This window comes from Microcaecilia unicolor, chromosome 10 (assembly GCF_901765095.1).
Source record: "Microcaecilia unicolor chromosome 10, aMicUni1.1, whole genome shotgun sequence".
Taxonomy (NCBI): domain Eukaryota; kingdom Metazoa; phylum Chordata; class Amphibia; order Gymnophiona; family Siphonopidae; genus Microcaecilia; species Microcaecilia unicolor.
In genome coordinates, this window is record NC_044040.1 from 21,951,094 (window position 1) to 21,965,022 (window position 13,929).

Below are 13,929 nucleotides of genomic sequence, written 5' to 3' on the forward strand. Positions count from 1 at the left end.
AAGTGCTTGGCCTCTATCTGCCACTCCAGTCTTTAGCAACGGTCTAAGGCCTTGTCCTGTTTCAAGAGACAGCAACCTTCTGATAAAGAGAGCTAAGGTGTAGCAAATCTGGCCCTGGATAGTTCCTTTAGTAACTCCTCGACCCATAGACACACCATGTTCTCCGGTAACTATCGTACCTATAATCATCGATTACAATTATTCACACACACGAATCAGTCTCATCTGTTGAGTAAGCAGTCAGACAGCACAACGGTATGGAAAGTAAAGGAAAAAAATAGAGAAATTTTTGTGTCTTAAGTTTATAAGTTTCAACTATTTTTGCAGTTGCCTAATGGTTAGTGCAGTGGCCTGAGAACTAGGGGAGCTGGGTTCGATTCTCACTCTGGGTAAGTCACTTAACTCTCCATTGCCCCAGGTACAAAAATAAGTACCTGTATATAATATGTAAACTGCTTTGATTGTAACTAACATCATATCCCATCCCCTTTCTCTTACTTTGAGCTGTTCTAGCTGAACTTTCTTTCTGCTAGCCCAGCTCCTCAGGCTGTGTTAAAGCCGTCATGCTACTGGTTAGTGTCTTGCAGGGCTTTTTTTGAGAGGGTACTTGGGGGTACTGAGTACCAGCACCTTTTCCATTGTCTGCTAAAATTGACCCATGGACCCCAAGTTTTAATGAAAAAGCTCAGGCTCTACACACCAATTCTGTCTTGTCACAGATTCTGTGACTGGTTGCAGGGGGCCTGGTTATTGTGGGATGGGTCCCACAGTGATCACCCCACCCCTGAAGGGTGGCCTGGCATTTGAGTACCGGCACCTTTTTCGTTAGAAAAAAATGCACTGGTGACTTGTCATGTGATGCTGAGAATTCTCAATTTCTGCCACACGTGGGGAATATATCGCACATTCCTATCAGATAAGCCCCACTGGAAACATGAGCTCAGTAAAGTTCACCTCCTATATATTTAAACAAAATGGCCTGGGTACCCTGCAACATCATCTTACCATTTAGAAAGTTCTCCAGACTGAAGAGTTTGATCTTCCTCTCCCGTTCAATGGGGTTGGGGCCCACGTGAATCGGCGCACAGGGGCCTGACCAGAAGACCTTGCACTGGCAGAGCCGGATGGCGTAAATGTCCTGACCCTGCAACTCCAGGATCAGGCCGCGGTCCATCACATCTAGCAAATGGTTAGTGTAATAGCGTTGCTTGTCATTGGGAATGCCGTCTGTGCTGGGGAAGCGCACCTGCTCCAGTGTCATGGGCCCAAACAGAGCCACCTGGTCCGGTGTGGGCTCCAGGTTGCTGTAGTAGAGGCGACAGCCATGAGGATTGCTGACTGTCAGGCACCCTGCCTGTTTCCCTCGGTACAAAAACTTGATCTCCAGATCAGTCACTGCAAACAAGCAGAGGAAACATCATTCCAAGCTTGTTTCATTGCTCCAGTTTTTTCCATTACCACATATAACCCTCACCCATGTATTATAATGACCCGTAGAAAAGCAGCATCTATGTAAAAATATTTTGCATTACCCTCAACTTTGTATACCCCACGGACTGCTTCAGATACACCGTTAGATAAAACATTTTAATGTTTCCTCTACTGCTTTTGTATACACATGTATCTATGGGGGGTGGGGTGGAATATGTAAATACAAGTATAACCTGTGCCACTGTTGAACCCACACTGCCAGCGGCCGAATATAAAAAAACAAATATAGTCCATGGGTTATAAATGGAGTGGAGGAGTGGCCTAGTGGTTAGGGTGGTGGAATTTGGTCCTGGGGAACTGAGGACCTGAGTTTGATTCCCGGCACAGGCAGGTCCTTGTGACTCTGGGCAAATCACTTAACCCTCCATTGCCCCATGTAAGCCGCATTGAGCCTGCCATGAGTGGGAAAGCGCAGGGTACAAATGTAAAAGGCTGCGCAGGCTTCTGTTTCTGTGAGTCTGACGTCCTGCACGTCAGACTCACAGAAGCAGAAGCCTGCGCGGCCACGTTGGTGATCTGCAAGGGCCGACTTCTACATGGAATGTTGCTAGTGGAATAGCAACATTCCATGTAAAATTTCCAATAGTAGCAACAGTGGAGGAATGGCCTAGTAGTTAGGGTGGTGGACTTTGGTCCTGGGGAACTGAGGAAATGAGTCCGATTCCCGGCACAGGTAGCTCCTTATGACTCTGGGCAAGTCACTTAACCCTCCATTGAGCCTGCCATGAGTGGGAAAGCGCGGGGTACAAATGTAACAAAAATAAAATACAATAGTCTTCATAACAACAGACCTTGGTTTGCACTGACTTTGAAAGTCTTTCTCTCAAGAGGATTTCTTTGATTAAACAGCTCCTGTTGATGCTTATTTGTTCTCTTTTATTTTCTTACTTTGATTTATAAACTGGCTGTCAGATAAAATACTCTTTACATACCACAAGAACAGCCTTTGCCCTGCAAAGATCCTGCAGAAGCTTCCGGAGATCTGCATTCGATATAATGAAGGACACTGTGTCTTGTGTTGTAAGATCCTTTTTCTTCTCATCACTTACACACAGAAATGACACACCGGACTGTTATTTTGCCCGCTTAAATTCTGAAATATTACACCTGGCTATCAAAGTAGAGAAGACTGCTGGAATTTTATCCCATCCTCTGTTTCTCTTGTCATTCGTTTAATACCACAGCTTGAAATAATGATATCCATTTGCTTAATGTAATGCAGGTGTAGATTAAATACGTAAGCACCACCATACTGGGAAAAGACCAAGGGTCCATCAAGCCCAGCATCCTGTCTCCGACAGCGGCCAATCCAGGCTTCTAAAACCCAGCAACCCCCCCCCCCCCCCCTAAAAAAAAAAATTAATAATGTTCAATGGACTTTTCCCTCAGGAATCTGTCCAAACCCCCTTTAAATTCCGTAAGGTCAGCTGCTGTCACTCCATTCTCCGGCAGCGAGTTCCAGGGTCTAACTACACGCTGAGTAAAGAAAACCTTTCTCCTATTTGTTTTAAATCTACCATAGTCTAGCTTCATCTTGTCCCCTGGTTTTGTTGTTGTCCGCTCTACTCCGCTCATTATCTTGTAGACTTCTATCATATCACCCCTCAGCCGCCTTTTCTCCGAGCTGAAGAGCCCTAACCTTCTCAGCCTTTCCTCATAGGGAAGTCGTTCCATTCCCTTTATCATTTTCGTCACCCTTCTCTGCACCTTTTCTAATTCATTTATATCTTTTTTGAGATGCGGCGACCAGAATTGAACACAATACTCGAGGTGTGGTCGCACCGTGGAGCGATACAACGGCATTATAACATCCTCGTGTTTGTTTTCCATCCCTTTCCTAATAATACTCAACATTCTGTGCGCTTTCTTAGCCGCTGCAGCACACTGAGCAGAAGATTTCAACGTCTTGTCAACGATGACTCCCAGATCCCTTTCTAGGTCTGTGACTCCTAACGCGGAACCTAGCATGACATAGCTGTAATTCGGGTTCCTCTTACCCGCATGCATCACTTTGCACACCCACATGCATATATATGGAGGAAAAGCCTCAATTACTGATCAGGTACTCTTTTGTTGAGCATATTTTTCAACTTAAGGGAGCACCCTACAATCGTCATAGGCACAAAATCCTCCTCGATAGTAGTATCCCCACAAAAATACGATTTAATAATCTGATACTGTAGTGGGGTGTACTTATCTTTCCAGCGTGTCAGTCCATACAATCTAAGTAATTGAGGCTTTTCCTCCATATATATAGAATCTACACCTGCATTACATTAAGCAAATAGATATCATTATTTGAAGCTGTTGATAAGACTATTTTGATATTCTGTTAGCTCCTATTGATATCTAGATTTATTTAATACAAACATTCTAAACCAGGAAAGCCATACACAAAATAAACGTGTACAATTAAATTATTTTCTAAGGGAGTTAGTGAAGTATGGGCAGCTGAAGGCACATGTTCAAGCTCATAGTGAACATCAGCGCCATGCCTTCCCACAACACCAAGGAACCGCTGACGAACCAGCTGAAGGTAACAATGTTTGAACGCTACTAACCTGATCTCAGCTGAAACATTGTCTATCCTATATTCTCTGAGCCTAAGAGGTGACAGGCTCTGTATCCTTGTGCCCATTCCTCCACGCTGTCCGTCCTAGAAATGAATATCTTCATATTCTTTCTTTACTCGACCCCTCAAAATCCCTCCAATATATCCAAAATAGATTATTTTCTAAGAAGTGCTCGACACACACAGTAATCTACCAGTGAAATACAAACTCCTAGTGCCTCCTGGTAACAAACCTCATAGCGTCCTTGCCATGGTAACTGGCCTGAGAAGACACCCCCATTTTTATGCCAGGCATTGAGAAAAAGTGTGGGCACAGAAGCCAGCACAGTGGGTGTTGAGCACCCCCCAACAATGAGCAAGATTCGTCATTGTGTTCAAGGAAGAGTAATTTGTATCAGGGGCGTAGCTGCTATGGGGCCACGGAGGCCTGGGCCCCCCTGCCGGTGACCCTCTCAACCCCCCTCCCGCCGCCAACCCACCACCTGCTACCTTTGCTGGCGGGGGACCCCAACCCCCGCCAGCCGAAGTCTTCTTTCTTCGTTTGGTTTCTGACTCTGACATCCTGCACGTACAACGTGCAGGACGTCACACTCAGTCAGCAAAGGTACGTGACAGCGGGCGGGGGGGGGGGGGTTAGGAGGGTCATCAGCAAGGGGGGGTTAAAGTTGTTGGAGGTGTCGGCAATGGCTGGCTGGTGGTTGGGGGGAGGGGGAAGCTAAATTGTGCTCCCTCACCTCGGCTCTGGACCCCCCCTACCATTGAAGTCTGGCTACGCCCCTGATTTGTATTGTGTTTGGCATCCCCAATTTTTCTGTGGGTGTGGTGTCACATCAGGAGTCAAAGGCCATTGGACAAAGAAAAAGGGAGATGTCTTACGTGGAAGCATATGAGGGCTGATGAGCAAATCTGGAATGAGTTGATCCATAGGTTGCATAGGTGCACCTTCAGGGTTCAGGGTCCCAGGGGCAGGGAGGGTCTCTATGCTTCCTGGCACTGAAATATCTGACAGTGCTACAGTCTGTGGCTCCAGCTTGACTCCAGGAAAGCTCACAGTAGAGGGAGGAGGTGGGACAGTATTGTTGATGTTAGGATGGACTAGCGGCAGTTGACTCATGTGAGGGAAGGACTCGTTCACACATGGGCTAGGGAATGACACTTCTGACTTGATCCACATATAAGAAGATGCTGAGTTGTCTGTGCTGTGGCCAGGATCTGTGAAGGGGAAAAAGCAAATTATTAAATAAGCCTTACTGAGACCAGGACTACAGCGCAACATGGGGAACTGCCCCTGTAGAAGAACCATTCACTTCTTCCTCAATTTCCCTCCAGGAACAACTTCAGTCAATTCAAGATACTTAATTGTACCTTAATCTTTATTGGGGAAAACTGGATCAAAAGACAAATATATCCTTTTCACGTTGGTGATCTGCAAGGGCCGACTTCTACATGGAATGTTGCTAGTGGAATAGCAACATTCCATGTAAAATCTCCAATAGTAGCAACAGTGGAGGAATGGCCTAGTAGTTAGGGTGGTGGACTTTGGTCCTGGGGAACTGAGGAAATGAGTCCGATTCCCGGCACAGGTAGCTCCTTGTGACTCTGGGCAAGTCACTTAACCCTCCATTGTCTGAGCATTGTGTTTTTCCATTTGTTTTGTTCCCAGTCTCTTTCCTCCTTAATCTTCCTCTTTCCCTCCCCCTGGTCCAACATCTCTTTCCACCTCGCTTCGTTCCTTCCCCTCTGCCTCTGGGTATAACATCCATCTGGCTTCCCTCCCTTCCATTGTCCAGTATCTCTCTCTCGACCCTCAGTCTCTGTGTCTAATATCCCTCCATCTGGCTTTCTTCCCTTCCTCCCATTATCCAGTATCTCTCTCCTTCCCCTGTGCCCCCAGGTCAACATTCTTCCATCTGGCTTCCTTCCTTCCCTCTGTCTCTCCCTCCCCTCTAACCCTGGGTCCAACATCCTCTATTTGGCTTCCTTCCCTCCCCATTGTCCAGTATAGCTCTCTCCCTCCCTGTCAAACATCCCTCCATCTGGCTTCCCTCCCTCCCATTGTCCAGCATCTCTCTCTCCCTTCCCTCCCCAATATCTCATTGCATCTTTCCCTCAACCCCATCCTCTGACCTCAGGTCTGATGCTACCTCTGTATCCAACCCCCTCCCCTCCCCTTCCCCAACACAAACACCTTAAATGTTTTCCCTGCCCAAGTCTCCAGCAGTGGCAGCCATTCACACAGGCCACCTGCCCAAGCCCAGAGCCTGCTTTCTGCTGCATCCTGCCCTCTTCTGACATAACTTCCTACTTCCACAAGGTCAGCGCACAGTAGACGGCAGGCTCTGAACTAAGGAAGATGAATCTGTGAATCGCTGCCGGAGACTTGGGCAGGGAAATGATTTAAAGTAGGGAATGCTGGACCTAGGGCCAGAGGAAGGAGTTGAGGGAAGGGGTTAGTCTGTCCCTGTTGTGGCATCAGAATTAAAAAAAAAAAAAGGCACCCCCATGGTTCACACGGGAGGGGCTCCAGGGTCCACACTGTGGTCTACCATTTGAATAGCCCTACCCTAAACTATTCAATCTTAGAGGTAACACGCTCTTTATCCCTGTACCCCTCTTGTGTGTCACCCAGTACTACAGATGACAGGTTCTGTATTCCTGCACCCATTCACCAATATAGTAACATAGTAGATGACGGCAGAAAAAGACCTGCACGGTCCATCCAGTCTGCCCAACAAGACAAACTCATATGTGCTACTTTTTGTGTATACCTTACCTTGATTTGTAACTGTCATCTATACAGTCTTAGAAGCGACAGGCTCTATATATCTGCCCCAATACCCTGAGCCCTCCGGTTCTAGGAGTGATTAACTGGGTACCCAAGTCTTTCAGTTTAAGCGGAGATTAGCTCTATAAAACTTGGTGCTCGTCGTCCCTGAGCCATCCAATCCTAAAGGCGACAGGCTCTGTACAGTATATCCAGACCTAGGTGTGTGACTAGCTCTGTATCCCTGTGTCTGTTTCCCCACATCTTCTAGTCTTAGAGGCAGCAGGCTCTGTATCCCTGTGTCCACCACCCTCAGTCTTAGTGGTAATAGGCTCTGTATCCCTCTGTCAATCACCAGTCCTAGAGTCATTCCTCTGATTTCCACGGCCACCGAGAGACTGGGCCGGGCCGGGCCAGGCCAGGGGCAAGGCCGCCCCCCACTGCCCCCCCTCCTGAGGCCGTCGTCGTCGTCGCCCCCCTTCCACCCGCCCCCCTCCGTCCACCAGGCCAGGCCCCCCTGAATTCAAATCATAGCACCTCACCTCAACCTCGCTCCGTGTGAAAGAAGCGCAGCAGTGGCAGTCTGCTGATCGCCTCCCTTCGGGCCTTCCCTCCCTGTGTCCCGCCCTCGTCTGACGTAACGTAATTTCCTGAAGTGGGAATCGAACTCAGTTCCTCAGGACCAAAGTCCACCACCCTAACCACTAGGCCACTCCTCCACTGTTGCTACTATTTGAGATTCTACATGGAATGTTGCTATTCCACTAGCAACATTCCATGTAGAAGTCGGCCCTTGCAGATCACCAATGTGGCCGCGCAGGCTTCTGCGAGTCTGACGTCCTGCACGTACGTGCAGAACGTCAGACTCACAGAAACAGAAGCCTGAGCAGCCTTCTACATGGAATGTTGCTAGTGGAATAGCAACATTCCATGTAGAATCTCCAATAGTAGCAACATTCCATGTAGAATCTCTAATAGTATCTATTTTATTTTTGTTACATTTGTACCCCGCGCTTTCCCACTCACGGCAGGCTCAATGCGGCTTACATGGGGCAATGGAGGGTTAAGTGACTTGCCCAGAGTCACAAGGAGCTGCCTGTGCCTGAAGTGGGAATCGAACTCAGTTCCTCAAGACCAAAGTCCACCACCCTAACCACTAGGCCACTCCTCCACTCCAAAATGCTCTTACTAGAGCCACAGCTTTAAACATGTCCATTCTTGGTCGTGCTCACACACACACACATACACCCTTTGCTCTGAGAATCTTCTGCTGTAAGGGAACCCATGATATACGTCTCTTGCCACTCACCTGCTTTTATGTGCAGCCTGGGCATCATATGCTGGAGCTGTAAAAAAACAGAACACAAGAGCAGGAAAGTTACTTAAGGCTTCCCAAAGCTGTCATAAAACATCACCACACAGTTTCCCCATATTATCTATATTTCTGGGTGCAGGATTACTTATGGTGTCAGTGCCTCATAAAGGGTACATTTTGACTTGTCTGTTAATTTCCTTTCCTTGAGTCCTGACAGACCAGTCCAGATGAGTGGTTTGTGTCCTCCCGCCAGCAGATAGAGCCAGAGAAACATCTCGGAGCTGACTTCGCCTCTGTAAAAGGGGCTGGTGCTCAATTTTAAATCTTGAGTATTTCTCTGGCTCTAACATATGGTGCCGGCATGTGGCCTGGTGCAGCAATTATGAGTAGCTCTGATGCAGTTTTGCTCTAGTCCTTATGATTAAACGATTTTATTAATATTTCAGCATATTAATCATTCGGTACATTTCACTGAACAAAGTTCACAAACGAATTATGCTGTGTAAACCAGGGCCGTGCCAACACGGTAAGCGAGGTAAGCATGGCAGGGGGGCGCTTCCCTCTGGGGGGGCGCCGCCGCACCATGCTCACCTCGCAAGCCCTCCCCCCAACATCCCTTTTCTTTTTTTTTTCCTTTTTAAATGTACCTCCGTAGCGGTTCCGGCAGCGCAGCGTCAGTGAAGGAGGCGGCGCTCCCGACGTTGCTAGCCTTCCCTTCGCTGTGTTCCGCCTTCTTCTGACGTCATTTCCTTGACATCAGAAGAAGGCGGAACACAGCGAAGGGAAGGCTAGCGACGTCGGGAGCGCCGCATCCTTCACTGATGCTGCGCTGCTGGAACCGCCACGGAGGTAAATTTAAAAAGAAAAAAAAAAAAGAAAAGGGATGTTGGGGGGGAGAGAAGAGGGCGGGCAGTTGAACAATGGAAGCGGGAGGGCAGGGGAGAGACGAGAGCATGGATGCGAGAGGGGGGGATCATGGAAGGGAGAGAGGGGAATTGCTGGAAAAGGATGAATGGAGGGGGCAGGGGACAGAGGAGCATGGATTGGGAGGGCAGGGCTCAGGGAGAGAGAGGAATTGCTGGAAAAGGATGAATGGAGGGGGCAGGGGACAGAGGAGCATGGATGGGAGGGCAGGGCTCAGGGAGAGAGGAGAAATTTCTGGACATAGAGGGGAGGGAAGAAAGATGAAGGAGATGAAATGAGGGAAAAGGAAGAGAGGAGAAAAACTGCACATGGATGAAGAAAATAGGCAGAAGCTGAGGACCAGAAATGAAGAAGAAAGGAGGAAAGGAAAGAAATAAATGGAAAGGAAGCCCTGGAAACGGAGTTAAGAGGACAGATAGCAGCAGAATCAGATACTGGGCCAGCATGATCAGAAAAAGAAAGTCACCAGACAACAAAGGTAGAAAAAAATCATTTTATTTTCATTTTAGTGTTTGGAATATGTCCACTTTGAGAATTTACATCTGCTATCTTATTTTGCAATGTACAGCAATTTGTTTCTAAGAATATTGCTGACAATTCCTGTCAGTGTGGCAAGTGATGAGTGATCATTTTCACGGGGGGGGGGGGGGGGGGGGCGCTGCCGCCGCCAACTGATAGTCTGCAGGGGGGGGCGCCAACTGATAGTCTGCAGGGGGGGCGCCAGAGACCCTAGGCACGGCCCTGGTGTAAACTCAGCGTATTACTGAGCGACATTCTAAAACTTAACTTTTCTCCCCATCCCCCCCCCCCAACAGTTTATTGATGATACAACTAAATAAACAGTCAACAGACTCACTATACTGAGTTACGAACGAGCCCGTCTCCGTCAGAGCAAAATAATAGCCACATCATCAGCATTTTAACTCTTTCCTCCCCTTCTTATCCACTCCCAAGAACCACCTCTCCTATAAGTTTATCAGAGTTCCAACAATTAGTATTAATGACACACTAGATTCAACATATAGAGCTCTCTGCTAGTTTTGCTGCAGCCTTAAGAACATAGGAATAGCCATATTGGGTCAGATCAATGGTCCATCTAGACCAGTATCCTGTTTCCAACAGTGGCCAATCCAGCTCACAAGTACCTGGCAGAAACCCAAATAGCAACATTCCATGTAGAACCCCGAAGAGTAGCAAGATTCTAAAATTCTAAAGAATAACAAGATTCCATGCAGAATTTCAAAGTGTATAGCAACATTCCATTTAGAACCCTAAAGAGTAGCAAGATTCCATTCAGAATCCGGGACAGACCAAAGGTCCATCAAGCCCAGTATCCTTTTCCAACAGTGGCCAATCCAGGACACAAGTACCTGGCAGAAACCCAAATAGCAACATTCCATGCTACCAATCCAACATTCCATGCTACCAGTGGCTTCCCCATGTCTGTCTCAACAGCTGACTATGGACATTTACTCCAGTAACTTGTCCAAACCTTATTTAAACCCAGATATGCTAACTGCTGTTACTATATCCTCCGGCAAAGAGTTCCAGAGCTTAACTATTCATTGAGTGAAAAAATATTTCCTTCAATTTGTTTTAAAAGTATTATACCATGTAACTTAATTGAGTGTCCGCTAGTTTTCGTAGTTTTTGAAAGAGTGAAAATTTGATTTACTTCTACTCTTCTACACCCAGTGGCGTAGCTACTATGGGGCCACGGGGGCCTGGGCCCCCCTGCCGAAACAAGCACATATGTGTACCTTTAAGCTGGTGTGGAAATTGTCCCCCATACTCATGGATTTTCTTTGTAAAATGGAGAATATACATAAAGGATTCTATATATGGTGCCTGAAAAATCGGCACCGAAAATACTTCCACTTGGGCTTATTCTGTAAACCGCACTTAGATTTAGGCGGGGTTTATAGAAGACGCCTAGCCAGTTTACAGAATACGTCTAATGGCCTCGCCTGCATCTAACTCTAGGTGTATCCATTACGTCAAGTAAAACTTTTGTTTAAATACTGGCACCTAAGTTAGGCGTGGGGCAGGTGTATTCTATAGCTGTGCGCATAGGATTTTCATAATGCCAATTAGTATCAATAATTGCTTGCTCAGTGGAAGTTATCAGCACTAATTGGCTTGTTAAGTAATTAAATTGCGTGTGTAATTTCCGAACCCAACCAGATTTGTTTGCGCAATTTTTAAATCGGGGCGGCGGCAAGTGTTTTGCTGATCGCCACCAGTGCTATTCCCAGATGTTCAATGTTGGGCCCAGGGGCGTAGCCAGACTTCGGCGGGAGAGGGGTCCAGAGCCCAAGGTGAGGGGGGGCACATTTTAGCCCCCCCCCCCCGCCGCCACCAACTTTGACCCCCCTCCCGCCGCCAACCCTCCCTCGCCATCGCCGCCACCCCTCCACCACCAACTTTGACCCCCTCTCGACCCCCCTTCCACCGCCAACCCTCCCCCGCCATCGCCTACCCTTGCTGGCGGGGGACCTCAACCCCCAGCCAAGGTCCTCTTCTTCCTTCGTTCTGTTTCTGAGTCTGACGTCGTCAGACTCAGAAACAGAACGAAGGAAGAAGAGGACCTCGGCTGGTGGGGGTTGGGGTCCCCCGCCAGCAAAGGTAGGTGACGGTGGGGGAGCGTTGACGGTGGGAGGGGGGAGGGTCAAGAGGGTCGTTGGCAGGGGGGTCCAGGGCCAATTCTACGGGGGCCCAGGTCCCCGTGGCCCCATGTAGCTACGCACCTGGTTGGGCCATGTCCAGGCTTCGGCATTAAAGAGCCGTTTTTTGTGGAGCCGGCTAATGCATAGCTGATTAAGTAGATATTCGGCACTTAACTGGCAATAGGTTGCCCTATAAAGATAGGACCGTGTCTTATGCAGTCCCATTTATGTGGTTACCCTGACTGTTATTGGCCCAGTGCTGACTCCACCCCCAAAATAGCCAGTTTTCACTTAGCCACTTACTGCTAATTTTCAGTGTTGATAACTGGTTAAGTGCTGCTGAAAGTTAGTGGACAGCCCCGAACAAGTGATTTAATGGGTGCGTGGCTGCTTCTGGCTAGTTAAATCATTTGAATATCAACCAGATAAAGGGTGGGGCTAAAATCGATGTAGTGTGATTGCAGAAAGCTGCTATTTTCACGTGGCAATCGGTATTTACAAGTGTATGTGATATTCATGACTCTATTGACATATGAACGGGTTTCTAAAATACTGGCCTTAGTGCATAACAAAAAGGCATTCGGTTTGCTTGTGGAGGGAAAATTTTTTTTTTTCTCCAACTACCTCATGAGTTTACCCAGGGCGGGCCCAAGGCAAAGGCAAGATGCTGCCTGAGGCAGCGCTTGCATGCCGTACCCTCCCAGGCCAAGATGCCGCCCCACCCGGGTGTTTTACCCGGTCATGGTGACTTTCCCATGCGCTGCCCTGCCGCTGCCAGAACCCGCCTCTTCCCTTTAATGCAGCCGCTTGAGTGAAACAGGAAGTTACTTCAGGCGGCCACAGTAAAGGAAAAAGAGGGGTACCGACGGCAGCAGGGCAGTGCATAGGAAAATTGCTGCCGCTGCTGGGCTTGGCAAGTCAGCGTGACCAGGTAAAATGCTGCGAAGCTGCTCCTCCCCCCCCCCCGAGATGTCGCTCCTAAAGAATGCCGCCTGGGGCCCCTGCCTCTGATTTTACCCTTCTTGAGTCAAAGACACCCCCCTTTCCCTGGCTCCCACAGAACAGTAAATCTCTATTATCATAAATCAGTCCATTAAGTATTTCTTCTCTCACCTCTTCTTCATCCTGGTCGCAGATATACTCATCACCAGCTAGAGAGTCTGAAGTGAAACAAAAAACATAATCCAGTTCAATTAGTTGTATAAGACCGGCTTAATCATTAGGCAAACTAGGTGGTACGGTGGGTGGGTGGGGGGGGGGGGGGGGGGGGGAGGAGGCGGAACAAAAAGTAGCTGCATTCAAGGTTCTGAGAGCCACACCAACTCAAAGAACCATAGTTTTACCCAAGGAAGAAGAGTCATTTTCTAACAGCCCATTTGCCAGGGTAAATGACTTTTGGGATTTGCCTTCATTAGGTATGTAAACATAAAATTAAAGTTTAATATTTAAAAGTATTATGTCCCATTAGGGGACACTTTGGAAGGGGAGGCATTGGGGTGATCATGATTATTGAATTAACTTAGTAAAAGCTTGGAATTGGGGGGGGGGGGCTAGGGAAACTACAATCTTTGCATTGGCCTTGTAGCTGTGCATTCCCCTCCCCCCATAAAAATGCCCTCTCCCCAAAACATACACCTACACCAATATTTTACCCTTGCATCCACACAGGCACATTAACTCACTGCCCCGCCCCTTCAAAATGCATATATATATATATATATATATATATATATATGCGCACAGGGCCAGATTCAACTTAGGTGTCCAACCAATTGCCCACTTTAAATATCTAATCAGTTATCAATACTAGGTATAATCATACATGAACAATATATATTCGATTACTGTTATAATCAATCCAAGTGTTCAAACAAAAAAAGGTATCTTCAGACCATCAGAGGCGGTAGTCCGTTGTTTGGCGGTACACCGCTATCACTTTTTCATGCAGTAATAATTCCCACCTTTCTCGTCCTCGGTCATAATAAAGAATACCTTTCAAATGTTTTTACTCAAAATGTTTAAATATAATTAACTTGAATGACAGCTCAATATTTATGGTCAGAATAATTCTACACTTAACTTCTGACTGGTTATTTAAACACCCTTTAAATCTTGTGAGGCTAGATTATACGGAACTCCGAAATCTAGCCTCACGAGATTTAAAGGGTGTTTAAATAACCAGTCAGAAGATAAGTAT

The 13,929-nt window shown here is 47.4% G+C and overlaps 1 protein-coding gene across 1 annotated transcript in view; it reads right to left on the minus strand.

The window, feature by feature from the left end:
• The window catches only part of IRF5 (interferon regulatory factor 5), an 80,186-nt gene that overhangs the window by 1,902 nt on the left and 64,355 nt on the right, over positions 1-13,929 (minus strand). The window contains exons 4-7 of the mRNA XM_030216643.1: positions 12,846-12,892; positions 8,137-8,173; positions 4,940-5,275; positions 1,006-1,395 (exon numbers count right to left, since the gene is read on the minus strand). Of these exons, the coding sequence (XP_030072503.1) occupies positions 1,006-1,395; positions 4,940-5,275; positions 8,137-8,173; positions 12,846-12,892 (810 nt within the window). The remainder of the gene's footprint in view (positions 1-1,005; positions 1,396-4,939; positions 5,276-8,136; positions 8,174-12,845; positions 12,893-13,929) is intronic.